Source organism: Rhincodon typus, chromosome 17 (assembly GCF_021869965.1).
Source record: "Rhincodon typus isolate 14 chromosome 17, sRhiTyp1.1, whole genome shotgun sequence".
Taxonomy (NCBI): domain Eukaryota; kingdom Metazoa; phylum Chordata; class Chondrichthyes; order Orectolobiformes; family Rhincodontidae; genus Rhincodon; species Rhincodon typus.
In genome coordinates, this window is record NC_063348.1 from 34571584 (window position 1) to 34598965 (window position 27382).

Consider the following 27382-nt stretch of genomic DNA (forward strand, 5'->3'; position numbering starts at 1 on the left):
CCTCCCTACCTCCCCACCTACACTCACCTTTACTGGCTCCATCCCCGCCTCTTCGACCTGTCTGTTTCCTCTTCACCTATCTTCTCCTCTATCCATCTTCTATCCGCCTCCCCCCTCTCCCTATTAATTTCAGAACCCCCTTCCCCTCCCCCATTTCTGATGAAGGGTCTAGGCCCGAAACGTCAGCCTTCCTGCTCCTATGATGCTGCTTGGTCTGCTGTGTTCATCCAGCCCTGCACCTTGTTGTCTCAGATTTTCCAGCATCTGCAGTTCCTACTATCTCTATTTCTGCCATATTGTGTCTGCTGTGACACTAGTGGAGCGGTTACAGTTTGGAGGAAGTTAAGAAGCAACAAATCAAGGAGGGGAAAGACAGGCACTGCTGTAACAGTTTTCACAATTTACACATGTTCTTTTCGGTTTAATGAATACTTTTTAAAAGTATTCTCACTGTTGCAATATAGGAAATGCAGTAGTCAACGTGTGCGCAGCAAACTCCCACAAAGAGTGACATATTATTTACCAGACAATCTATCTTAGTTATATTGGTTAGAGAATAATATTGGCCCCATGACACTAAAGAAAACTCCCCTGCTCATCAAAATATGTTCACCTAAAAGGACACCTTAGTTAACATCCCATTGATCAGTACTTCAACCACACAAACTCTGCCTCTCAGCTGAGGTTGTTAGCTTCTGAGTCACAATTTAAATCCAAGGAGCAAGGAACGAAAATAACAAAGAAAAAGAAAAGATCAAGGAATCAAGGAAGACCCTAGAGGGTGGGCAAAGTGGATTTGAGTTAAGATCTTCAGGGCAGTAGAGTAACATTTTATGACAATAAACTAATGATATTGTTGGAACAAAAAAAACACATTCAGTATTGCCTGTTTCACACTCTTCTCATAACCAATATTCTCCCCTCTGAGGCAGAATCAAGTATATTTTGATTCATTTGTCTCCATTACATTTAGGACACTTGAGAACTTCTGGCTGTTGCTTTCATTGATGCTTGTTTTCAAAAGCCGAACAATATAGTCCTTTTGTTTAGAAACTCAGGTTTGTTGTTGAACAATCCCTTTTATAAATGGCATTATTTTGTAATCTGTTTTAAAGCTGAATAATTGTTTTTCAGCACGGAATAATTAGGGGGAGAAAGGAGGAAAAGTGAGTGAAAAATGAGAGGATAAGGAAGAAAAGTGAAAATGGTAAATTGAAGTGTGTGGAGAAGTTAAATTTGAGCGTGAACTAAAGGATATGAGTAATAATGGAAGTGAATGGCATAGTGTTCAAGGAACACACAGAAATAGGAAATAAACAGAAGGAAATGCCTGCTTCCAAAACTGTTATCGATCTAAAGTTCTTCCCTAATAGCTAACACAAGTTAAAGGAAAAACAAGTTTGTGACAGGATGGAAATCTGTGAGTTTAGTGCTTTTTGCTAACTAAGCAGAAGGCTATGAGGAATTTTACCCACAATTACTCCCTGTAAAATGTTGTTGACATCCGTATTTCAGTGGTTGACAGTCCCCAATGGTCAAACATTAATCTCCTATTCACCACTATCAATCAAACATTGGAAATTCCTCTGTCATTTTCTTCAGCCCCCGTCACAAATTCTGTCACTTTTCACTGATCCAATATTCCTGGCCGTGATCTTGGGTTGAACCCTGATATTCACATCCTCTGCATCTTGCTTGATGCTGATGTACCTCCATTCCATTGCTCGTCTTCATCTCAGTCTGTGTTCAAACTACTGGACCCTCTTCCCCCAAGAATGCTTCTGTGTCTTCCAGAATTAACTATTTTAATATCTCTCCTGGCCAGCTTCCCATCTTCCAGCATCTGTAAACTTTAGCTCATCCAGACATAGCTACCTGTTTTCTAGCTCATACCCTGTCCTACTCGCCTGTCATAGCCTCTGCTCTGGTCCATGTTGGCTCCCAGTTTGACAACTTTTTGAATTTAAAATTCTTGTACTTGTTTTTCCCTCCATTGCCTGTCCTCTCCCAATCTCTGAAACATATTGGGGAAGTGATGGCCTCGTGGTATTATCGCTGGACTGTTAATCCAGAGACCCAGATAACATTCTGGGGACCTGGGTTCGAATCCTGCCATGGCAGATGGTGGAATTTGAATTCAATAAATATCTGGGATTAAGAGTCTAAAGATGACCATGAATCCATTGTCGATTGTTGGGAAAAAACCCATCTGATTCACTAATGTCCTTTAGGGAAGGAAACTGCCATCCTTACCTGGCCTGGCCTACATGTGACTCCAGACCCACAGCAATGTGTTTGACTCTCAACTGCCCTCTGAGCAATTAGGGATGGGCAATAAATGCTGCCTAGCCAACGATGGCCTCATCACGTGAATGAATAAAAAAAAAATTCTAGCCCTATAATCAACATTCCTTCTAAGCTGTGTGGCCATGCCCCAAGGGTCTGTGAATGTCAATCATTATTCAGCATATTTGCTTCAGTTTCTCCAGTCCCTACATGGATCTCCAAGATTGGTAGGGTGGAGGAAATGTAGCCTATAACCCTCAGCTCTGAAACAAAAATAGAAATAACTGGCAAAACTCAGCAGGTCTGATGGCATCTGTGGGAAGAAAGCAGAGTTAATGATTCATCTGATGAAGACTCACTAGTTATTTCTGTTTTTGTTTCAGATCTCCAGCTTATGCAGTTGTTTGTTTTATTAACCCTTTAAGATCTATGTGTTCCTCCAATTCTGCCCTCTTGAGCAATTTTGATGTTGATTGTTTCCCCATTGGCAACTTTTAGATGCCTGGCCCTAATTCCCTCCAAAATCCTCTTCATCTCTCTCCTCAAATATGTTCCTTAAAACACGAGTCTTTGACCAAGTTTTTGATCGCACACCCTCGTATCTCCTTTTACAATTCAATTTTATATATTGTTTGATGATGCTCCTGGGGCAAGATAATTATGATCTAAAATTGATGAATTATATGGTAATTCCAGAATACTATAAAATGCCAAAATGAAAGATAAGGTGGTTATATCTTGAACTACTATTGAGTTTCACTGGAACACTGTCAGAGTCAGTAACAGTGTGAGTATGATGAGAATTAAATGGCAATTGACCGGAAGCTTCAGATCAATTGCAATTTGAACAAATTGTTTCAACAAATTGATCACCCAGTCTGCATTTGGTCTCCCCAGTTTATTGGAAACCTCATTGTCAGCAGTGAACACATGGGTCAGAGGGTGTTTACCCAAAATTTATTTTGTCTTCAAATGTGATGATTGGCCTGATGAATATCTCCCAGTACCTTGGCCCATGATTAAATGCCCTGTCAGATTCCCTGTCAAGTCTTGTAGAGGAAGAATTGGAAATTGTTGAGACACTGAAATGCTAGCCTTTGCCTTTAAAAATAACCAATCAAGAATCAAAAGAAGAAAGGGACAATACCTGGAAAAGTGACCAGAAAACTGTTATATTGTCATGAAAACCCAGCTGGATCAGGAATGTCCCTTAGGGCCATACCCAAACCATAACATGTGACTGACTCTGAATGATTTCTGAAATGATTCAGTGTTCAATAATAACACAATAATAAACATCTTTGTCCCAAAAAAAATGGTCTACTAGGAATTGGCAACTAGGGATAGACAACAATCGGAGAAAAATGAATAGAGGTAGAAAATATTAAAGTTGTACTATATTTATGATAAACAAAGTCACTACTGAATTAAGCCTAATCATGTGGAGCTAAGGCTGATGAATGAAGTTCAGGTACAGATCAATGATGATTTAATTAAATGGTGAAACAGGCTCAAGAGGCCATGTTGCCTCCATCTGTTCCTAAATACCACTAACATTTTTGGTAGGAATCAACTGGATTGAGAGCCATAAAGCAAATTACATCACATAGTGTACGCATTGTCATGAGGCAATGTGATCTAAACATTATATTTTTAATTAATTACATAGACCCATCTATGTTATCTTAATTTCTTTTGTGTAATAGCTTCTGTTTTATTGTTAAACTCATATCTGTATTGTATGCTTATGTTTCAGCTAAAGAACCCCTCAGTCAAACCAAAAAAATTTGGAACATATCTAGAATGTTAAAACAAACTACACTCTGCAAAGGAAAAGGCATTTAGATGCAACATTGACAATGTTGTACCTGTAAAGAGCAGGTAGCTTGGATGGAGTCATACAATCTAGAGAACTTTCACGGCAAGATCTCATGACCCAGTTTGCGACAAGAAAATTTGACCTGGATGAAGGCAACATCCCCCATTGCTCTCATTCTTTCTTTGCAATTCTCCTCTACAAATTGTATGAACTTAAAACCCACCGAAAGTCATTTTTATCACTTGGGAAGAGGTCTTGAGAGAATTTCCTTGAAACTTATTCCACGTGAAACAAAGAAAATTCAGCCAATTACAACCATTCTAGAAACGCAACTACTTGGGTGGAGGGCGGGGTAGTGTGTGTGAGAGAGAGACAATAAGTAATGGATATATTATTTAAGAGTTAGTTGGGTCTGAATTGGCTGTTTAGAGGTAGTAATTAGTGGGGTGAAAGTTTATAAAGTATGGCTAACTGAAATAAAGCTCTCACATGAAAATGTGAACTTGAGTTCTGTTTATATATGGTAATAATATTTTAAAATTACACACCTCATACCATACCTGGCTCATTGTTAATAACACTGAACCTGACAAAGTGTAAAACCTATAGACATTTCTAACTTGTGGTGCAATGGTAGTGTCCCTACTTCTGGGTCAGTTGGTCCTGGTTCAAGTCTCATCTACCCACACATGTATCAGAACAGGCTGATTAGATTAAATTTAGATTAGATTAGATTTTATTGTCACGTACCCAAATACAGGGGTACAGTGAAAAATGGCAACTATATACACTTTTCACTGTACCCCTGTACTCCTGTATTCGGGTACATGTGACAATAAAATCTAATCTAATCTAAGACTAATCTAATCAGCCTGTTCTGACACATGTGTCGGGTAGGTGAGACTTGAAGCAGGACCAAATGACAGAGGTAGGGATGCCACCATTGCACCACAAGACTTCCAAGCCTGAAGCCTATATAATTGACCATATCACCAAGCTGTTTAAGTTTTAAAACTTGTGACCTATGGAAGAGTGGAGTTAGAAAGGCAATAGTGCACCTCTTTAATCTCTGTCATAACAACATGCATCATCAGTTACAGGATTAATTTATAGCAAACATGTCATCACACATCACCATCATGCAAGCAGATTCAGTCATTTCATGACTGCTGAGATGTGCTGAGTCACAGAGCAACATGGGAAATGACTGGCATTGCAAAGTTAAATCACCTCTGAGATTTCTGATGAAGGAAGGAAAAGAACTCCCGCCTTGTGCAAAATCTTCACATCCTGCCAATAATGAGATTTTTCCTGTTTTTCATGACCTTTTTATAATTGTTTCTTTCAATTCACATAACTACATGCAGTAGTATCACCACAAAGTTGGCTAGTTCAGAATTGTTTTCCTTCTATTAACTTGTGAGATGTTGCTCATTCCTAATAATCTGGGGATCAGTTGTATTCTGTCATAAAATGAGTCCTGGAGAGTCGTTCACTGTGATGCTAGTTTTAATTCATTCCTGGAATACAGGTGACATCAGAAAGTCAGGATCTACTCCCAACTCATAGTGTCTTGGGCACATTTAGAGTCAACTGTGCTGGTGTGGTTCTACAGTCACATTTAGGCACTGACTGGGTAAATTCCTGAAGGACGTTAATGAAACATTTATGTGTCCAACACCCCAGGGATTTCATGGCCACTTTTATCTGATGCCAACCCTCAAATCACAAGATCTATTTAATTCAGTTTCACCACTTGCTGTGGAGCAATTTGACTTCCAGTACATTGAAAAGTTTACATTTGTGCATATTTTCTGACCATTATATCTTGCATGTTTTGTTAAGTTTCAGTCACACACTTTAGTGTTGTCGTGGTTGTGGCTCATCAGCACCACTATAAGCTCAGCCGGTCAAGTTTTTGAAGGCCATAGCTGCCAGGTTACAGGCTTACAGCTGGAGGAGAAGGAACCATCAGGTTGGAAAAACCTGCTTGACTTTGCCCTCACTAATATACTTGTTGCAGGCTCACTTGTCCATGATAGTATTGGTAGTCATAACCACTACATAGTTCTGATGGAGACAATATCCTATCTTTACCCTGGGATTAATGCCAGGAAATGCACCAGGCGAACCTAAAATTAAAGTGCCAGCTGGATGAAGCTACAACACAGGATTAATTACAAGATTTGGAGGAGGAGGTTACAAAAATATACCCATCCTCAATGATGAGGGAGCACAGTACATAAGTGCAAAACACAATGCTGAAGCATTTGCAGCTACCTTCTGCCAGAAATGTCAAGTAAACGATCCATCTCATGCGTCCTAGATGACAGTCTTCAGCCAATTTGATTCACTCCGTTTGATAGAAAAGAAAAGCCTTGAAACACTGGATATAGCAAAGGCTACAGGCCCTTAGAACCTCCAGGAAGTATAGGGAAGATTTGTGGTCTAGAACTAGCTGCATCCCCTAGCCAAGCGATTTGAGTGGATTTGCAACCCTGCCATCTACTCGCCAATGTAAAAAATTACCCAAGTATGACCTGTCAACAAAATGCAGGACAAATCTAATCTATCAAATACTTTCCTTTCGATTTATTCTCAATTATTATAAAAGTGAAGGAAATTATCATCACCAGTGCTATTGAACTGAATGTACTGTGATGCAAGTGTATAATTCACATATTTTTAATATTTGTATTTAGCTTTCAATTTCTGAATCTTAAATTAGCGAGATTCACTTGTTTCAATCAGCAGCTTCTGGACTTAGAGGCAAAAAAATTGCAGATGCTGGAGCCCAAGGTAGACAAACAAGAGAGTGGAAGAACACAGCAAGCCAGGCAGCATCTGGAAGAAAGCAGCAGACTGGGTAGAAGAGTCCTGAAGAAGAGTAATACCTGAAATGTTGACTGTTCCTTTCCTCCAGGTGCTGCCTGGCTTGCTGTGTTCTTCCAGCCTCCTGTTTGTCTAACTTCTGAAAGCTTTTTTTAAGCATGGGAGAAACATCATTAGTTTCAGTTTGGAGCAGTTCTATAGAAATCATGGTTAAAGATGAATGTGCAACACAGTATTTCTGAGCAAGGGAGGAGATTGTAAAAATAAATTACCTTAGTGTAAGGAGTTTAGTAGTAGGCCCAGACCAGAGTGTTTGGATAAAACACTGAAGGGATTTTTGAATTTGAGAATGTTTAAGCTTGGGTGAATGGAAGCTCCAGAAAGAAGCTGTCTGATTTTCCAGACTGGGAATAGAAGTCACAATCTAAGTTAGCTATTAGAGGAGGCAATTTATTTATTTGTAAGAATAAAATGCAAAGGCTAGTTTTGGTATCCATAAAGGAGCACTTTGAGATTAATATATTTCCATGTGTTTGTAAGATTTTTAAGTTTGTACTATATGTAAATCTGTTTTATTCTACTTTATCATCAAACCCTTTACTTGATAAACTTCTATTTTATTCTTAAAATCAAATCTGTAAAATTGTGTACTCACGTTTCAGTGAGAGACCAACTTGTTAAAACCAAAAAAAAAGTCTATCAATCAGATTTCAGTCTGGGATCTAACTTTTCCAGTAATAACATCAATTAAGGTCATAACATTACACAGCAGTAATTTCTCACCAATGCTCAGTTTCGATCATTCAGTCATAAACCTCATTACAACGAAGGTGCAAATATGAGCAAAAAAACAAAACTCAGAGAGGTGATGTGAAAGTGACTGTTCATAACACGCAAGTGTGGAATCAAAGAGCATTCACTATATTGAAATCAATGGGAGTTGGGGTAAATTCTCCTCTGGTTGGGAGTCATATCTAGCACAAAGGAAGATCATTGTGATTGTTGGAGGACAATCACTTCAGCCTTGGGACATTGCTACAGGATTTCCTCTAGATCCAATCATGTTCAGCTGCTTCATCAATGATTTTTTAAAAACTTATTGTTTCTTGAGCAGAAATAGATGCAAAACTTCAGTTACAGCAAGAACACTGTTTTATACATTTGTTTAACATAGCTTCCTTGTTTTTCTACTCTATGTCCCTGTTAATAAAGCCCAGAATGCCATATACTTTATTAATTGTCCTCTCAACCTGTCCTACCACCTTCAATGATTTAGCTACACATTCAGCCAACTTCTGCACTCCATTTAGAATTGTGATGTTTAACATTATGGCTGTGTTTACTGTAACCACAACTGCAGGGGGCACAGTAACATGCAGTTACAGCACCTGTCATCCACTACTAGTATTGCCACAGGTAACTGCTGGTTTCAGTAACAGAGATAGCCAAAATTATTACAAATTGAATTTCTTGATTATTAAATAAATAAAACTTATACAGCAGTATTATCAAGAAGGTGCAACATTTAATGATAGAAGAAACACTTGGATCCAGTCACTCCCAGAAGTAATAAGTCCAGTCACTACCTCCACTGTGACCATGATCAGAGTGGGAGCTGGAATGTTAAGTGGAGTGGCTACTGATGTGAGAAATGGAAATGGCAAGAGACTGCCAATTGTAAGTATATTGCAAGGCTTTTGTGCCCCAGCATTGGCTTTGGGCCGATTGGATGTCAACATCTGGTTCCAGGTACACACTGACGAGTAGATTTCCTATCCCAGTGTGGTGGCAGGAGATACATTGCATTTTATATTGCATCCTGTGTTCTTCCTACCAAATCAGTAACTAAACACTTCTCTGCATTAAATTTCAACTGCTACTTGTTCATCCTTTCACCAAGCTGCCTTATGTCCTCCAAGTCCTATGCTATTCTCCTCTTGGTTTGCAATATTTAACAAATTTCATTTCTTCTGCAGATTTTGAAATTTCGCTATATCCACCTCGCTCTGGATTATTAATGTTTATAGGAAGAGAAGATTCATTTACACCTACCCCCGGGGAATTCCATTCTAAAACTTTTCCAGTCTGAAAACTAACTATTCGCCACTACTCTTTGTTTCCTGTCATTCAGGCAATTTCATTTCCATATTGCTGACTCTTTTATTCCTTGAGCTCTGTCTTTGCTCAGAACTCTTCGTGCAGCCTTTTGGTAGTTAATCACTTAAAACGTATTACCTTCATCAACCCACTCTAATGCCTCATCAAAACTTCAAGGAGGTTCATTAAACATCTCTCTAGCTTATATTGACTCTTTGAAAGGGCTGGCCAATTGAGTCCCACACTCCAGCATTCTCTCTGCAATCCTGCAACTGATCCTCTTCAATTTTTTTTTTATTCCTTCATGGCATGTGGATGTCAGTGGCTGGGCCATCATTTATTGTCCATCACTAATTGCCCTTGAAAGAATGGAGCCTTCTCGAACTGCTGCAGTCCATGTACTGTCAGTACACCCACAGTGCTATTAAGACGGATTTTGACCCAGTGAAAATGAATGGTGTGATATAGTTACGAGTCAGTATGGTGTGTTGCTCAGAGGGGAACTTTCAAGTGATGGCATTCCCATTCATCTGCTGCCTCTGTCCTTGTAGATAGTAATGGTTGTGGGTTTATAAGGTGTAGAAGGAAGGTTGGTGCGAGTTGTAGTGCATTTTGCAGATGAACGCACTGTTGACACTGTACATTGGTTTTGAGTGGTGTCAATATTTAAGATGGTGGAATGGGTGACAGTTAAGCAGACTGCTTTGTTCTGGATGGTGCTGGGTATGCTCCTTTAGTGTTGTTCATGCTGCACCCATCTAAATAACCAGAGAGTATGGTTTTGCATAAATATAATATAATGGTACACAATACAGCCACTGTCCATCAATGGTAGGGCATGTGAATGCTGTTTTATTGTGGTATGTTGTCTTTTGAAAGTTAGTATTGAATTTGCTTCCAGCATTCTTCCATTCAGTGTCAGAGATGGGCAATAAATACTGACCTGGACATTGAAGACCATAACAATGATTGTTTTAAAAATCTGGATGATAACGATGCAGTGTTAAAAAAAATCACCCTTCTCATTCTAGCTTCAGCCTATTGAATGCCTTCATGATCTTAAATACCTTGACCTGTTTTATTTCATTCACAGGATGAGGGCATCACTGGCTAGGCCAGCATTTATTGCCCATCCCACAGGGCAATTAAGAGTCAACTACATTGCTATGGAGCTGAAGTCACATGTGGGCCAGACCAGATATGGATGGCAGTTTCCTTCCCTAAAGGACATTAGTGAACCAGATGGATTTTTCCTGACAGTCAGCAATGGTTTCATAGTCATCATACACTCTTAATTCCAGATTTTTATTGAATTCAAATTCCACCATTTGCCATGGCAGGATTCAAGCCCAGGTTCCCGGAATATTACCTGGCTTTCTGGATTAGCAGTCCAGCGATAATACCACTAGGCCATCACTTCCCCTAATCATTCCTAAACCACCTAAACCCATGGGAATTCCAGCCCAGTCAATACAACCTGTTCTCATAATTTTACCTCTTAATATCATCCTGGCGAATCTGATCTGTACCCCTTCCAAGGTTATTGTAGCCTTCTGAGGATTGGTATTATCTTGACCTCTTTACAGTTGGAACATAACTGCTACCTCTTCATATTCTAACTTCTTTAAGAGAAACATTCTGTTCATATTTTTGTTTGATTCCTGTACATGCTCACTGAACTCTCATAGCTCATTGACACATTCTTTCTGAACAGTCAGTTTAATATTCAAACTCTCAGCCAATGCCTGCATTAAGATTTTAAAAAGTCAAAATCTATTTTGAGTGATCTCCAGTTACCATTCTTCTGGAAACAGTAACCATCGTATGATTTGTCAGGATCAACTTTCCAAACCAAAACGCCTGTTCCGTTTTTTCCACATTGCTCCTTTGAACTGATTCTTGGGATAACAACAAAACCGTCGTCCACCCAACCATACCTACAAAGCAGACACAGAAAATAACTCCATAAGACCTTGTAAACTAACTCCTTCCAGAATCAATACCTGTGCAAAAAGGAGCGATCTCTCTGAGAGCTCGAGGAGTCAGGCAGTGACCAGAGACTTGAATCCATAATCTGGGTTGAGACATCCAGTGGTTCTGAGCGAATACGGCACTGGTGTTTGGGAAGTGCTAAAGGCAAGTTGCATTGACAGAGAGGCAGCACTGAAGGAGCACTCAACTGTCCAAGGTACTGAGGAAGCACTATGCCATTGGAAGGTCAGTACATGCTTGAGCACTATGCTGTTGAAGTGTCAGTACTGAGGGAGGGCTGTACCGTCAAAGGACATCTTTCACATGAGGTGTTAAACCAAGTCTCATGCTGCCCTTTCAGTCACCTGATTACCTGGTCATTATCACATTGCTGTTTAGGAGAGCTTGCTGAGCCATTGTTTCTACATTACAAGAGTGGCTATATTTCAAAAAAAACTTTCATTGGCTGTGAAACATTTTGGGAAGTCCTGGAAAGTGCTGAGCTCTTTTCTCCCTCTTATCTCTTTGAGAAGAGGGTAGATAAGCTTTGTGGAGTTTCTGTCAATATCACTTTGTATAACTGGTGAACTGGAGACGTGTTTGTATTCTACTCACATAGGTTAGATTTATTTTCTACTTTCCACACCAACCATTTTACAACTCCTGCACTTGTTAACAATTAATGCTAAGTGTCAGGGAGGGGATCAATCTATGCTTGGGGCTTGTGACCAACAAGAATTGAGTCAAGACCACCAAACCATTTAGTTTAAGATCCGTAAAGGTAGATTTTCTTAATCTTGTTCCATAATCCTGAACCTGCCATTATTTTGGTCCACTTTCCTTGGGCTGCCATTTATATTTGAGGTATGGTATTCGATGGTATTTCCACTACCAATTGGGGCATCGAAAGGGATGGGTTTTAATGTATCATCTCACGGGATCGTCTTTATCGAAAGACTCTGCCATTGTATTGAATCATTTTTACTAAAAGACAAGTGGGAAATATTCAGTTTTTGTACAGTACCATTTTTATATTTCGGACAACGGGCAGTAGGGTAAACCTATGCTTGTGATAGATTCTTGAGTCAGATAAGATGATGATTTTACAATAAAATGTCACTTACCTGCACATTTCGAAGCCTAGCTGATGTGCACGTTCGACCTGTGCCTTTGTTGCCAACAGTGAGTCAAGTTGTTTACAGGCATTATGTGCTTGAACCAGTGACAGATTGTAAACACCTTTCAAGCTAATATGGAAAATCCCCATGATGTGACATTGGCTGATTTCAACATCTGCAACAGAAAGATCATTATGAGACATGAATTGAGAATAGGATTCAAACCCATGGAACAAAAGTCTCCTTTGTCATGATAAAACGGGTTAACTTGGACTGAAATAATATTGAAAAGTACAGAGAGATTGTAGAATTCTGGAACTAATTATAATTTCAAAACACAACATAGCAAAGTAGAAGCTTTAAGATCGGATTATTTATCAAGCCCAACCATCAACTTGCATTTATATATCATCTTAGATACAGGAAAATATACCAGGATGCTTCATAGCAGCATTATCAAACAAAAATGGATAGGGAGCTAAAGAAGAACATGAGTACAGGTGGCCTGAAAGTTTAGTAGGTTGTAATGGGTGACCTAAAGGGGTTGGTGGAAGTGGCAGGGGAGGAGTGTTCAGGATCCCGGCCTGTCTGTTCCCTCACGTATAACCAACAGCATCCTTTTTTAAAATTTATTTTTCTTCATTTAACTTTTGAATCAAATTCATCTCTTTTTCCTGTGATTGCAATGGTGGGGAGAGGTTGGATGGCGGATGTGGTCCATTCCTCATGGTGACAGCTTTTGCGGCTTGCACAACCATTCTGGCGTCGACAAATTGGGGTCTGTTCTTTTCCTTTGGTGCTTCAGCAGCGTCTGAGCGGTGATGGAGTGAATGATCTCTCGAGTGAATGATCTGTTGGTCCATGGGAATTAATTTAGATGGTCAATCAGTTCTCAAAAGTTGAGATGGGCTCCAGTCCTCGAGAGCTGGGACATTCTCTTGGCTATGGTGCAGCTGGAGTATCGGCAGCAATGAGTTGGCTTTGGCAGTGGCGATGTTCTGGGTCCAGTCAGTGGCAGTGGGGGCTGCTTTAGTGTGTTTCCTCTTTGGTGTTGCTGCCTCAGGCACAGCTTTGGCAGTTGCAGAGAGTGGCAGGGTCCTGTAACCACTTAGGCAATCAAGAAGCCGTGTATAGAACAAAAAATGAAATTTGTCCTAACTTTGTATGATTTATTTCTTTGTATAATTTTTGTACGTAAAATTGCCTCGGCTTATGGCAACTTATACATATTTTACTATATTTTCATGAATACATGTAACAATAAATTACTATTATTATTAACATAGAACTGTACACAGCAGGAATGGACCCTTCGGCCCATGATGTTCTGCTGAACATGCTGCCAAATTAAACTAATCCCTTCTGCCTGCCATTGGTCCATATCTGTCCATTCCTTGCATATTCATGTGCTTATCTAAAAGTCTCTTAAACGCCCCTATTGTATCTGCTCCCACCACCACTGCTGGCAGCACATTCCACACTCCCACCGCTCTTTGTGTAAAAAAACTTACCCTCACATCTCCTTTGAACTTTCCCCCTCTCACATTAAATGCATGCCCCCTAGTTTTAGACATTTCAACTCTGGGAAAAAGATTCTGATTGTGAACCCTATCTGTGCATCACATCCTTTAATAGACTTCTGTCAAGTCTCCCCTTAGCCCCCGTCACTCCAGAGAAAACAACTCAAGTTTTACTAGTTTCTCCTTATAGTTCATACCCTGCAATCCAAGCAGCATCCTGGTAAACATCTTCTGTACCCTCTCCAAAGCCTCCGTATCCTTCCTGTAATGTGGTGACTAGAATTGAATGCAGTACTCTAAGTGTGGCCTAACCAAAGTCTAATAACGTTGGAACATGACATCCTGACTCTTGTACTCAATTCCTTGACCAATAAGGGCAAGGATGCCATACACCTTCTTCACTACCCCTTCTACTTGCGTGGCCACTTCAGAGAGCTATGGGCCTGAACCCCAAGATCCCTCTGTAGATCAATGCTGTTCAGGGTCCTGCCATTAACTGTATACTTTTCCCTAACCTTTGATCTCCCAAAGTGCAGCACCTCACACTTAGCTAGACTAAACTCCATTTGCCATTTCTCTGTCCATATCTGCAACTGTATCCTTTGACAACCTTCTACACTATCCACAACTCCACCGGTCTTTGTATCGTCTACAAAATTACTAACCCACCCTCTATACTTTCATTCAAGTCATTAAATATATATCACAAACAGCAAAGGTCCCAGTACAGATCCCTGCGGAACACCACTAGTCACAGACCTCCAGCCTGAAAAATGACCTTCCACCACTACCCTCTGTCTTCTATGGGCAAGCCAATTCTGAATCCACAAGGCCAAATCACCATGGATCCCTTGCATCTTAATCTTCTGGATGAGCCTAATTAGTATTATTATTGAAGAGCTTGTCAGAGGGAATTCTGAGTCTAGCTGAAATCATAGCCACTTGTTGTGGATCAATTAAAATTAAGTATGGACTGCAGGCCCAATTATATTTTAAAGTTCATGACTTATTAACGAATTTTGGGAGATGTGACCTTTGACATGATGTGGTTTTGAAGCTTGAAATTTCATTAATTGATCACAGAGGGAAAACTAAATATGATCTCTTTCTCCTTTCAATCTTTTGATGAGCCCGAGGTTTGGCCACAGCTGGAGTGTTGCACTCAGTTCTGAGCAACACACTTTAGGAAGGCTGTCAAGGCCTTAGAAACATAGAAAACAGGAGCAGAAATAGACCAAACTGGTTGTAGAAACTGTTACAGATTGTAAACACATTGCAAGCTAACATGGAAAAATCCCTATGATTTGACATTTGCTGACTTCAACATGTGCAACAGAAAGATCATCATGAGATATGAATCATGAATAGGATTCAAACCCATGGAACAAAAGTCTCCTGTCAGTTGGCCTTTTGAGCTAACAGGATCATAGTTGATCTTCTACCTTAGTGCCATATTCCCATTCTCTCATTAAACCTCTTGACATCTTTAGCTTCTAGAAATCTATCTAGTTCAATCTTAGATATATTCAGTGGCTTGGCATCTACAACATTCTGTGATAAAGAATTCCACAGATCCATCAAACTCTGAGTGAAGAAATTTCTCCTCATTTCAGATCAAAATAGCCTGCCATGTAACCAGACACAGTATCCAGATACCTTATTTTGGACTCCCCGACCTTCCATCATTGTCCCTGCATCCAGTCTGTCCAGCCCTGTCAGAATTTTATATTTCAATGTGAGCCCTTCTCATTCCTCTAAACTCCAGTGAATACGGACACAGTTGACCCAATCCCTCCTCATACAACAAACCTGCCATCCAAGAATTAGTGTGGTGAATCTTCACTGCACTCCTGGTGTGGATAGTATATCCTTTCTAAAGTAAGGAGACTAAAACTGCTCACAATACTCCAGGTGGTCTCACCAAGATCCTGCATAGCGGCAGTAAAACTCCCTTACTCCTGTGCTCAAACCCTCTTGTAATGAAGACCAACATACCATCTGCCTTCCTAACTGCTTTCTGCACCTGTGTGCTTGTTGTTACTGACCAGTGTCACAAAGATATCCTGGCTCCTTAGTACATCAACCTTTCCCAATCTATTGCCATTTATATAATACTCTGCCATTCTGATTTCTGTACTTAGGTGGACAACTTCACATTTATCCATGTGCATCTGCTATGTATTTGCCCACTCACTCAAATTTTCTAAGTTGTTCTTGAATTCTCTTTATATCCTCCTCACCACTCACGTCCCCACCTCGTTTTGTATCGACAGGAAACTTAGAAATATTAAATGCGATTCTCTCATCTAAATTGTTGACTAATATTTTTTATAGCCAGTTCCAAGACCTAATCCCTGAGGTTCCCCATTTGACATTGCCTTCTACTTCAAAAACAAACATTTATTCCTACTCACTGTTTCTATCTGCTAACCAATATTCTATTGATGCCAATACATTACAACCAATCCCATGTACTTTAATTTTGCATGATGACCTCTTATTTGGGACAGTGTCATAAACTTCCAGTTGAAAATGGTACTCATGCCTGGTCCATCCCAGAAACAGTTCAGAGGCTGCCAGGTCTGGAGTCTAGCTTGGCAAAAGACCAGTCATGTGGCTCCAGCACCTGGTTCAATATGTGAGAAAAAAACAGAATAAAAACTTCAATCCTCACACTTCCACTGTCTCATCCATACCAACGCATGCCACTTCATGACTGACACCCACACCCCAATGCCGACTCCTATTTCCAAAGAATTTCCTCTATATATTAAATATGCTATCCCTTACTTTGAGATTTTTGTCCACTGGTTTCCTCTTGATAGGCCTTTTGACAGTACCAATGAGCTTGACAGTTCCAATAAGTTTATCCATTTTATATGTATAGTCATGTCCATCCATAAAAGCCCAAATGGCACTTAACCTCTCTCAAAGGGTACCCAAAGGGCACTAGATCTCTTTCAATGGGCATTCAACAAAGGGTTACTTACCTCTCCAATGAAGACCCCTATTTATCCAAAGAACTTTGGCAAGTTTAACACAAACGCATAAGTAATGCTTTGGATATCCCATTTGCAAAAATAAGACCTGACTTAGGCAGCTGCATTTTATAATGTGCAGTTGCCTATGTCTGACTTAAGATAAAGGCCAACATTCATTTTTATGACTAGCTCTGAACTGTTTCTGCGCATGGACACACGAATTTCCTCCTCAACAGTCCCTGAAAATAAAGTAAAAATTGTAACTTTGCAAAATTATTCAACAGAACATCAATTACATGATTTCAAACATTGAATACAGATTGGTTTAAACATTTTATAATAGGATGTAAGGCACTGTGAATGTAACTGCCACTATACCTTTTAATGTTACCACTTAAAAAATATTCTGATAATCTGACTTCTGCATTAAAATGAGGCTATTACCTGCCTTGGGGCAAGAGCCCATGTTGGCTCAGTATGCCGTTGCAAAGATGACATGGGGCATCGAGTGGATATAGATGTACTATGCATATTGCTGGCCTAATTCCCCTCCCCCCCAGCACTCTGTACCTTCTGTCTCAGGTGTTAAATTTTCAGATATCTGAAATAACTCCACCAGGCTGATATCCCGTCACAAAGTCACCCTTTATTTACATGTGCACAGTACATGATGCTGATCCAGCTAACTCAGAGCCAGATCCTAGAGTGAACAGAACCCCTGACACTCCTGTTTATATCTGTCAGCCAGGACTCCCCGATTGGACCAGATTAACAGCCCCAATCAGGGAACTCATATTCTATGAGATCCACCTGGCTGACCTCATTCCAATCATGACAATATCCAATTCCTGAATAATGATACTGGAGCCAATCTTACATTTATTTACTGAAATAAACATTACAAACATATGCCTTTTAACTCAACCAGCCCACAGTTTGAGTTTCTCTGTCTCTAAATGTATGTTTTTGTGAAACATCAATTAATGCCCTCCTGCATATAATTAAATCATTCATATGCAACTAATACTGGACATTGATGGGGTGGGGAAGTAATGTAAGGTTAAAATCAGCCTCTTTAAAACCACTAGCTAGCTTTTAGCTACTAAAGTAATGATATCCTTTAACCATTCTAGTGCAGGGCATGAACTATTTGCTTCAACATCCATGCTGTTTATCTCTCATGCCCTGGACAAAGGAAGCAGATGTAACACTTCTTATTTGAATGTAAAGGATGTTAATTTAACTGTTGTACAATTCATAGGCGCTTGTCCTATTCCTTATTTGATTATAGGGATAATTGCTATTCTTCAGATGGTGGTTTCAGTTCCTGCATTTTTGAAAAGTCTAAAAATATGAGCAAGGACATTGTTTAGTTCTCTTTTCATTTCCTTGGTAGAATCTTGAGCGATTACTCCCTGGCAAGGTTTATGGCAGAGTCATAGAGTCATACAGCACAGGTGAGGCCTTTTGGCCTATCAGGTCTGCACCAACCTACCTTTACTAATCCCACTTTCCAACACTAGGGCCATAGCCTTAAACATTATGACATTTCAAATGCTCATCTATATACTTTACAAAGATAGCAATATTTCCCGCCCCAACCCCCTTCCTAGGCTTTGCATTCCAGATTCCTACCACTCCCTGAGTGAGAAAATCATTTCCTCAAATCCCCCCAAACCTCCTGCTCTTCACCTTAAAATTATGCTTTCTCATTATTGACCTTTCAACTAAGAAGAACAGATGCTTCGTACCTACCCTGTCCATGCCCCACATAAACTTATATACCTTAATCACATTTCCCCTCAGCATTATCTGCTCTGAAGAAAACAACCCAGGCCTGTCCAACTTCTCTCCATAGCTAAAATGCCCCATTCCAGGCAAATCTTCATGTCATCTGCAAACTTAGTTATCATACCCCCTACATCCTCATTTACATTGCTTACACATATCGCAAACAAAAAGAATCCAGCACCAACACCATCCTCCAGTCACTCAAACAGCCTTCTACCACCATCCTCTATCTTAAACCACAAAGCCAGTTTTGGATCCAGCTTGCCAAGTTACCTTGGATTCCGTTTGCTTCCACCTTCTTTATCAGTCTCCCTTTTTAGAAGCTTTACTGAAATCCAAATAAACTACATTAACTGCATTACCCTCATCTGCATGCTTGGTCACCTCCTCATAAAATTCAATCAATTTTATTGGGAATGCCCTCCCTTTGACAAAGCCATGCTCACTATTCCTGATCAAACCTTGCCTCTCCAAGTAGAGATTAATTCTTTCTTTCAGAGTTTTCTCCAATAGTTTCCCAGCCATTGAAATGAGACTCACTGGTCTATAATTCCCTGGTTTATCTACCTCTTGACAAGTGGAACCAGATTAACTGTCCTCCAGTCCTCTGGTACCACCCCTGTGGCCAGAGAAAAATTAAAACTTTGGGTCAGAGTCATGTAATTTCCTCCCTTGTCTCCCACAGCAGCTTGGGACACAACCTATCCACACTTGGGAATCTGTCCACTTTTAAACCTGCCAAACCCTCCAATACCTCCTCACTCCCTGTGTCAATCTGCTCAAGACCCTCACAGTCCCTGTTCCCAAATTCCATATCTATATCTTTCTTCTCCTGAGTGAACAGAAGTCAAGTACTCATTTAACACCTTCCTAATATCCTCTAGTTTCACGCTCAGATTGCCCCTTGGCACCTAATAGACCCTACACTTTCCCTGCTTGTCCTCTGCCCCTATATTCTTGTAGAATATCTTGAGATTCACCCAAATTTTACCTGCCAGTGCTTCTTTATGTCCCCTCTTTGCTCTCCTAATAACTTTCTTGCAGTTCCCTCACTCACACCTACCCAACCCCAGCACTTTCTATACTCCACTAGAGTCTCCATTGATTTTGTAGCTGTTAAAAAAGCCTTTTTTTAAAATCTTCTTTGTCAGTCCTGAATATCCTGGATATCCAGTTTTCTCCAGGCTTGTTGTTCCTACATCTCACCCCAAAGGGAACATGTTGGACCTTTACTTTTTCATTTCATTTTTGAACATATTGTCCTCACCCCACCACTGTTCTGCTGTTGATTTTTCCACAAATAGCTGTTCCTCATCTACTTTGGACACATCCTGCCTTATTTCAATAAAATCTACCAACTCAAATTCAAAAACCGTTTCTTGCAGATCATCTTTTTCTTTTTCCATAAACTTTCCCCCACTAGAACTGAATGAGGAGTCCAGCAAAGCTTCATGTCACATCTCCGATCCACCTAGACTACACTTCTGGACTTCAATGCTGTTCGTCAGGGTGCAATGGCAACTCTGATTGTAATGCTGCAACACGGACACTTTGTGCTCTTTTGCTCAGCTCATAGATTGGACCAGGGTGGATCTCCAGGTTGTTTGCCTGCTGTTATAGTGCTCACTCACTTTGAGCCTATCTGGCTGCACACAGTATTCTTGCCTTGTGTTGCCTTACCTTGTCTTTTTGTGTTTTGTCCCCACTCCCATCAGCCAAAACGCAGTACTGCTGTATTGCCTTGTCATTTAGTGGAGACACAAAGCCAAGAAGCTTCTCATGGTTGTCAGCAATGACAATTCAAGGGGATAGCCTTCAAATAGGTGTCCTGCCACAGTAAGTCAAGGGCAGACTTTGGCACCAGTCCAGTGGCTTGGACATGGTCAGTCAGCCTTTCACGGCAATCAGAGTCATGATGCTGTCCTTGTAGGGGTGAGGAGCTGAATGTTGGGCAGTGACTGAGGGAAGATCCTGTAAGTGATGGTGTAAGTGGTAGAGAATGAGCCTTGATAGGAGGTGTGTAAAGTGGCAGAGACAGAGTGAGTGTGAGGTATTGTAGAGAACACGTTGTCAATGATGCTGGCGGAGTGAAGGAAGTCATTGACCTTGTGCCTACATTTTCTCCAGGTGGCTGAGACTACTCTGACTCAGATTATAATCTCAGAACAGGTGACCATAGCCTGGAGTCATGGCTTGCTCTGCTGGTCCTAGGGAAGAGGACATCCTGTGTATGCACCACTCTGATCAGCAGGGGTCCTAGATCCCTCCAATAAAAAACAACACAACTCACACTTAGCGAAAATAAGCAAAATCCAACCCCTTGTGTTTTCTACATGTTTTTTAACTTCCTGAAGCTCCTCTCAGTTTCATGCACTTTCATGGAATTACAGCATAGAAAATGCCATTCGACCCATTCAGTCTGTCTATCCTAAATGGGGACAGTATTCACAAGTCACTACCCACTTTGTAACCATTTCTCTTGTTGAATCATAGGGTGGAATCTTGTCAACCTAACAAGACTTTCCTCTGCTGGCTTAGATAGACTGGATAGGCTGGGACATGTTTCACTGGAGTGTAGGAAGTTGAGGGGTGACCTTATTGAGGTTTATAAAATCAAGAGGGGCAGGGGCCATATTTTTAAGATGAGAAGAGAAAGAATTGAAAAGGACACGGTGGGGGGGCAACTTGTTTTACACAGAGAGTGGTTCATGTGTGGAATGAACTGCAGAGCAAGTGGTGGATGCGGGTACAGTTTCAACAGTTAAAAGACATTTGGTTAAGTACTTGAATAGGAAAGGTTTGGAGGGATATGGGCCAAGTGGAGGCAGGTGGGACTAGTTTAATTTGGGAATGTGGTTGGTCTGGACTGATTGGACTGAAGGGTCTGTTTCCATGCTGTTTGATTCTATGACTGTGTGAGAGACCTGTGTGTTACCTGTCACCAGCTGCACCACAAGTCAGTCTGGCAGTGGTAAGGTCAGTTTGGGTCTTCCCCTGAAATCAAAACCCATGAGCGGATGCTCTCTCCATTTAGAATTGCAGGGGGCAGCAGCTCCTGTGCTTATCAATGCCACTGCGGAGGCTGTAGCCATACTCGGGGGAGTCCCAGGATTGCTGAACAACCCAGGTCAAAGATAACTGATGTGGGAGGGGGTGTGGATTAAGGGTGGGGTTTCCTGACTTGGGTCAGGAATGAGGGAGGGACATTGTTGACTGTCAGCAGGAATCGCACCCCGCCCCACCCCTGCCGATGTTCAGTCTCTTATCAGGCACTGATTGCCTTTGATCAAGGAGCACCCCAACTCGTCTCCCACCCCTGTCCTATCCCACACCCTGGAGGTGGAAAGCTGTTTTAGCTGCTATCCATCCTGCATGGCAAAGACCCATCTGCAGCTGGCCTAACACCAGTGATAGTGAAATAAGGCCCTTAAGAGATAATTAATTGGCCACTTGAGCTTGACCATAGGCCTTCCCACTCAAAATCTGATGCTGGGGAAGGTGGCACGGGACTGGGGTTCAAGTACACCACCATCCCATCTAACTAATTACCCTTCTTGCCTTCCAGTTCATCAACAGAGAATCCAGAATATTCTGCCCATAGAACCTTGAGCCATAGAAAGAGGCCACTTGACACATCAAGTCTGTATTATTATAATAGCTATTATTATGACCATTACATAATGATCTCAGACTCGATTGTCAACTTTATGTTACGATTGCAAGTGAGACTACTAAACAATGCTATCATCTAGTTACAGAACAACAGCCTTTCTTTTTTAAAAGTAGACAAAACGTTTGTAAGGGTATTTACGAACAGAATAAAGCCACAAAATTCCACAGTTTTGAACAAAAAACATTACTTTATCATACAAGTGAGAACAGTAAGGTAAAGTCACCACAGTCTCAGAGGACCAAAGATGAGAGCAACACAATCTAGAAAACAACTTATTTCTAACACCCAGAACTGACAGGTCCACAACAGATGGTGGAATTTGAATTCAATAATTATCTGGAATTAAAAGTCTAACAATTGTTGTAAAAACCCATCTGACTCACTAATGCCCTTTAGGGAAGGAAACTGCCATTCTTACCTGATGTAATCTATACAGCAATGTGGTTGACTCTTAGTTACCCTCTGATATTACTGAGCAAACCATGCAGATATATCAACTACTAGAAAAGGATGAAACTGGACAGACCATTTGACATTGACAAAAGCACCAGAAAATGACAACAGCAAACTCAGCTGCCAGCGCCTCATGGATGCCAGGTCTTGAGTTGCTAGAGTCTATCTTAGTTTGCATGGTATTAGTGCCACACAATATGATGGAAGCTAGCAACCAGCAAAGTCCTCCTTAACAATATCTGGGGGCTAGTGACAAAATTGGGAGAATGTCTCACAGACTAGCCAAGCAACTCATAAACCCTTAGCTTACACACATCAAGTAACATTGGCCCTCGCAAGTGCCAGGCAATGACCATCTCCTACAAGAGATCTGACCACCTCCTCTTGATATTCAATGGTGTTACCATCACTGACTCCCCCACTATCAACATCCTGGGGGTTACCATTGATTCGAAGCTCAACTGGACTCAGTGGTTACAAGATCAGGTCACAGCCTAGGAATACTGAAGCGAGTAACTCACTTCCTGACTCCCCAATACCTGTTCATCATCTATCAGGCACAAATTAGGCATAGGATTGAAAACTACCCACTTGCCTGGATGAATGGAACACCAATAACATGCAAGAAGCTTAATACCATCCAGGACAAAGCAGCCTGCTTAATTAACAACACATCCATGAACATCCACTCCCTCCACTGCCAATGCTCAGTAGCAGCCATGAATACCATCAGCAAGATGCACTGCAGAATTGCCCCAAGGCTCCTAAGCAAACTCGTGACCATTACCATACAGAAGGACAAAGGCAGTAGTTACATGGGAACACCACTACCTGCAAGTTCCCCTCCAAGCCACTCACATCTGGATTTGGGAATATGTTGGCATTCTTTCAATGTCATTGAGTCAAAATCCTGAATCTTTCTCCCTAATGGTATTATTGGTCTATCTGTAGCATTGGAGATAGCTGACCACTACATTGTGAATGTAAGCTAGAGATGGGCAGTAAATTAATCCACATTCCTGTGAATGAATAAAAAGAAAATAATCAAAACAGATTTCATGGATTTACCAGGAACTCCCTTGATATTCATGAAATGGTGAGTCATCAGATCTCATTAGACTTCACAGGGGAACACCATTCTTCACTTCTGCCAATCTGGCCTGAAACACCCTCTCAAGAGGTATTGCTGAGATTGCCCAAATCAAATCAAATTAATGACTACTGCCGTTCTGCTGTATTACTCTCCATTTCTGGATTCACAATCCTCTGGACCTGGAACCTGCATTCCAGTACTTCCTCACAGGTAACATTTTTACTGAGAGTTCTGATGAAGGGCCATTGTATTCAAAACATTAACTTTGCTTTCTTCTTAAAGATGCTGCCAGACCTGTTGAATTTTGCCAGCAATTTCTGCTTTGGTTTCACACCTAACAGGGAGTTTATTCTCTGTATCTTTACATACTTCTTTGAAAGAGATATCTAAAATGGGCCCATTCCACTGCTCTTTCTCTCCTCGCCCTGCAGTTTTTTCTCTTTAAGTATTTATCTAATTGACTTCTGAAAGTTACTGTTGAATTTGTTTCCATTGCCATGTCAGGCAGCTCCTGTTAGATCACAACAACTTGTTGCATGTAAATGTCACCTCTGGTTGGCATGACAGTTATCTTAAATCTGTGATATCTGATTCCTCCTACCATGGAGTCAGGTTCTCCCTCTTTTCTCTAATAAAATCTTTAATGATTTTGAACACCTCTACTAAATCACCAATTAACTGTCTAATCAGTCTGTGAATGTTGGATAATTCAGTCAGTAATTCAGATAATGCATTCCTTAACCTCACAATCCTTTATGATTCTTGTTTGTTAAATCTACCCATGGCACCGCCCTCACTGTCTCTGTAATCTCCTTCAGCTCCACAAACCTCCATGGTTTCTGCAATTTTCCAATTCTGCCTTTGTGAACTTCCCAATTTTTAAATGCTCCTTCATTGATTGTCATACATTTTGCTGCAAAACTCTAAGCTCTAACACTTCCTAAACCGTTCCATCACTCTATATTTTTCTCTTCTCCTTTAAAATGTTGCTCAAAACTTATTTCTCTGGCCAAGCTTTTCACCACCTGTCTGAATTATTTCTTACATGGCTAAGGATGAACATTTGTTTAGAAACATGTGAAATATATTTGGACATCTGGACATGAACAGAAACCAAGAGCTGTTGCGGGGGAGAGGAAGTGTAGCTTGGGTTCAAGTCCCCCCCGTTCTAGTATTGTGAAATAACATCTCAGGACAGGTTGATTCAGAAAATATCTATTAAGACCATTGTTGTAGTTGGAACAGGACAAAAACTGCAAGAGGCTATGGGTACAACAGGTGATAGAGACAGGCAGTGGCACTAGCTTTGGAGCTAGTGAAGATACATTGGAATACATTGTTTCTGGACCATGCTATTTCTACATTCTCCTTAATATTTATACCCACATTCCATTCAATGGTTTATCCTGACCTTAACAGCTCGACCTTTTCCCGAGATAGCTGAAAGACTTCTTGCCATCTACAAATCTGCATTCTTGTTGTCAACAAATCTCTTCAAAATTATCTCCAAATTGCTGCCGAATAGGCTTTTATTACTCTCAACTTTCTTATAATCTCATCTTTACATTTCTGCTCGAACTTATAATCCTTGAGAGTTTGGTTACAAATTGATCAAGGCTCTCTCTCACTCTACGCACCCCTTTAAACGAACTTTAAAGATCACTCTACTTAAACTTTAATCTCTTGTCTTATTCTATGGCTTAGAGATTTCATGTATTTGCCTAAAGTTTTGTAATGTTTCATTAGCTGGAAATGTATCTCAGTTCCATTAAAAAAGTCAGGTGATTAAATAATATGCAACATTTGTAATAACTGTAAATGTAAATAACCTGTAAATGCAAAAAAGAGGTTCACTCTCTGCACAAGTACAAAATAGAGATCACAAGAAAACTCATTAATTTAACTTGACAATGTGGATTCCTTGATCTGTACAATCAAAAACTAGATTAACTTACCCTTAACATCAATTGAAGTTTGAGTCAGTGCTAGAAACATCTGGCTCAAGGCAACCAGTATCAGAATTCTCCATTTGTTCATCTCTAACTTTCCAAATAAAACAAAAAAGCCTGCGGAGAGGAACCACCACCCTTAATTGTGGCTGTGACCAAGTGTTAAGCACAGTCTCTTCCAACCTTATTCCATAACCCTTTGATGACAGGAAACAGGAAATTACAAATACTGATCTAACCTACTGAGCAAACAAAATTAACAACAGAATTAACTTGTCTGAAAGACGTTAACTAAAATACATCCAGAAGCACAAAGTACCATTAGTACATATATTTTCATAGGTTTAAGAAAAGTTTACCTAACACAGGCAGTTGATCATTTGTAAAGAATCTTCAGATAGTTGTTGTTTGGTAAGAAGCAGCAGATTAGATGTGATACATTGCTAGTACGTACGATTGAGGATAATTCACTTGATACCAGATGATGAACAAACAGTTGACATTGAGTATGTCAATTTCATGAAAGTTGTGAAGGCAGCATCTTGTTCTCCAGCAGAATTGAATGCTTTCCTGGGCCTTCCATTAGGCTCTTCTGATCCATCTTCCATGTGAAGCCTTTTGTCTGCCTCCTAACAAAGGCACCCTCTTTGACTCTGAGCATTTATTAACATACCCTATTTTTAAGACTGGTGATCCATGTTGTGTCAATCATTTATCCGAATCCTTCTTAGCTAATGGCACAAGACAACTATTCATGATGTCTGAATAACCATCACTCCTACTTGCCCACTTCTATCATAAGATTAGTTTTCATTTTTCCTAAGAATAAACTCTTCTGTTTTTTTTTTCCTAAACAACTTGGGGCTACAGACATCAGTGGCCTGGTAATCTTCTTAACCCTTATTCTTAACTTTTATTTCTTGTTTGAGAAATTGTTTCCAGTTGGGAAGGGAAGTGATTGCTGTAACAGGATAAATATTCAATTTTAAAGGGATGTCACTTTACAACAATAGCATCTTGCATGATCTCAGTACTTCCCTAAGTGCTTCATAGCCAATGCCAGGAATTCATTTTTGTAGGGTGTGAATCATAGGAGCAAGTTTGCTTATGGCAAGATCCTACAACCAGTGTGATAATGACCAACACAATCTGCTTTGTTGTGAATGTTGTATGATCTGTCCTCATCACAGCTCATCTTGGTGTAAAATCCATCAGATAGATCCTCTTTCCTGGTAGGGATCTACGGGGCCTGCTTGGTCGAGTGTGGTCAAGGAAAACCAATTGATATTAAAATGAGAAAAGACTTTTGTCTTAAACAAGAAGTTGTTTATTGCATGACAGCAACTAAGTACAAGTTATATTGATATAATAGATACTATGACAAAACAATGGGGGAGACCTTGATTGGAGACCATATTTCTTAAAGATCCCAAGTCATTTTGCCTCCAAAGTCCACATGATGTCATCATCTTTGGCTTTGCTTAATGCATTCCTCAGCATTAGCCCTGAGAGCACAAGACACTTCTACAGTAGTGATAAAAAGTTATGGATACATGTTAACTTGGACACTGGGAAGAAATCTTATCTCATCTTTGGAAATCTCACATTCCACCAAGACAGAAAACAGGGCCATATTTTAATGTCCTTTTCGAAACAGGGCACCTCTAACAGTGCAATGCTCCCTCTGCACTACCCTGGCTGTCACCTTAGGGATTATGAGATAACAACTTGTAGAGCTGGATGAACACAGCAGGCCAAGCAGCATCAGAGGAGCAGGAAGGCTGACGTTTTGGGCTTAG

At 40.4% G+C, this 27382-nt stretch overlaps 1 protein-coding gene and 1 long non-coding RNA gene across 2 annotated transcripts in view; one reads left to right on the top strand and one right to left on the bottom strand.

Annotated features, from left to right (window-relative positions):
* The window catches only part of LOC125485203, a 34320-nt gene extending 29713 nt beyond the window's left edge, over positions 1-4607 (top strand). Inside the window, exon 2 of the long non-coding RNA XR_007263944.1 lies at positions 4043-4607. This is a non-coding gene — a long non-coding RNA (uncharacterized LOC125485203). The remainder of the gene's footprint in view (positions 1-4042) is intronic.
* lyve1b (lymphatic vessel endothelial hyaluronic receptor 1b) overlaps positions 1-25727 on the bottom strand; it is a 44550-nt gene extending 18823 nt beyond the window's left edge. The window contains exons 1-3 of the mRNA XM_020522334.2: positions 25590-25727; positions 12130-12298; positions 10832-10971 (exon numbers count right to left, since the gene is read on the bottom strand). Of these exons, the coding sequence (XP_020377923.1) occupies positions 10832-10971; positions 12130-12298; positions 25590-25671 (391 nt within the window). The 5' untranslated portion in view covers positions 25672-25727. The remainder of the gene's footprint in view (positions 1-10831; positions 10972-12129; positions 12299-25589) is intronic.
* Positions 25728-27382: the final 1655 nt, after the last annotated feature.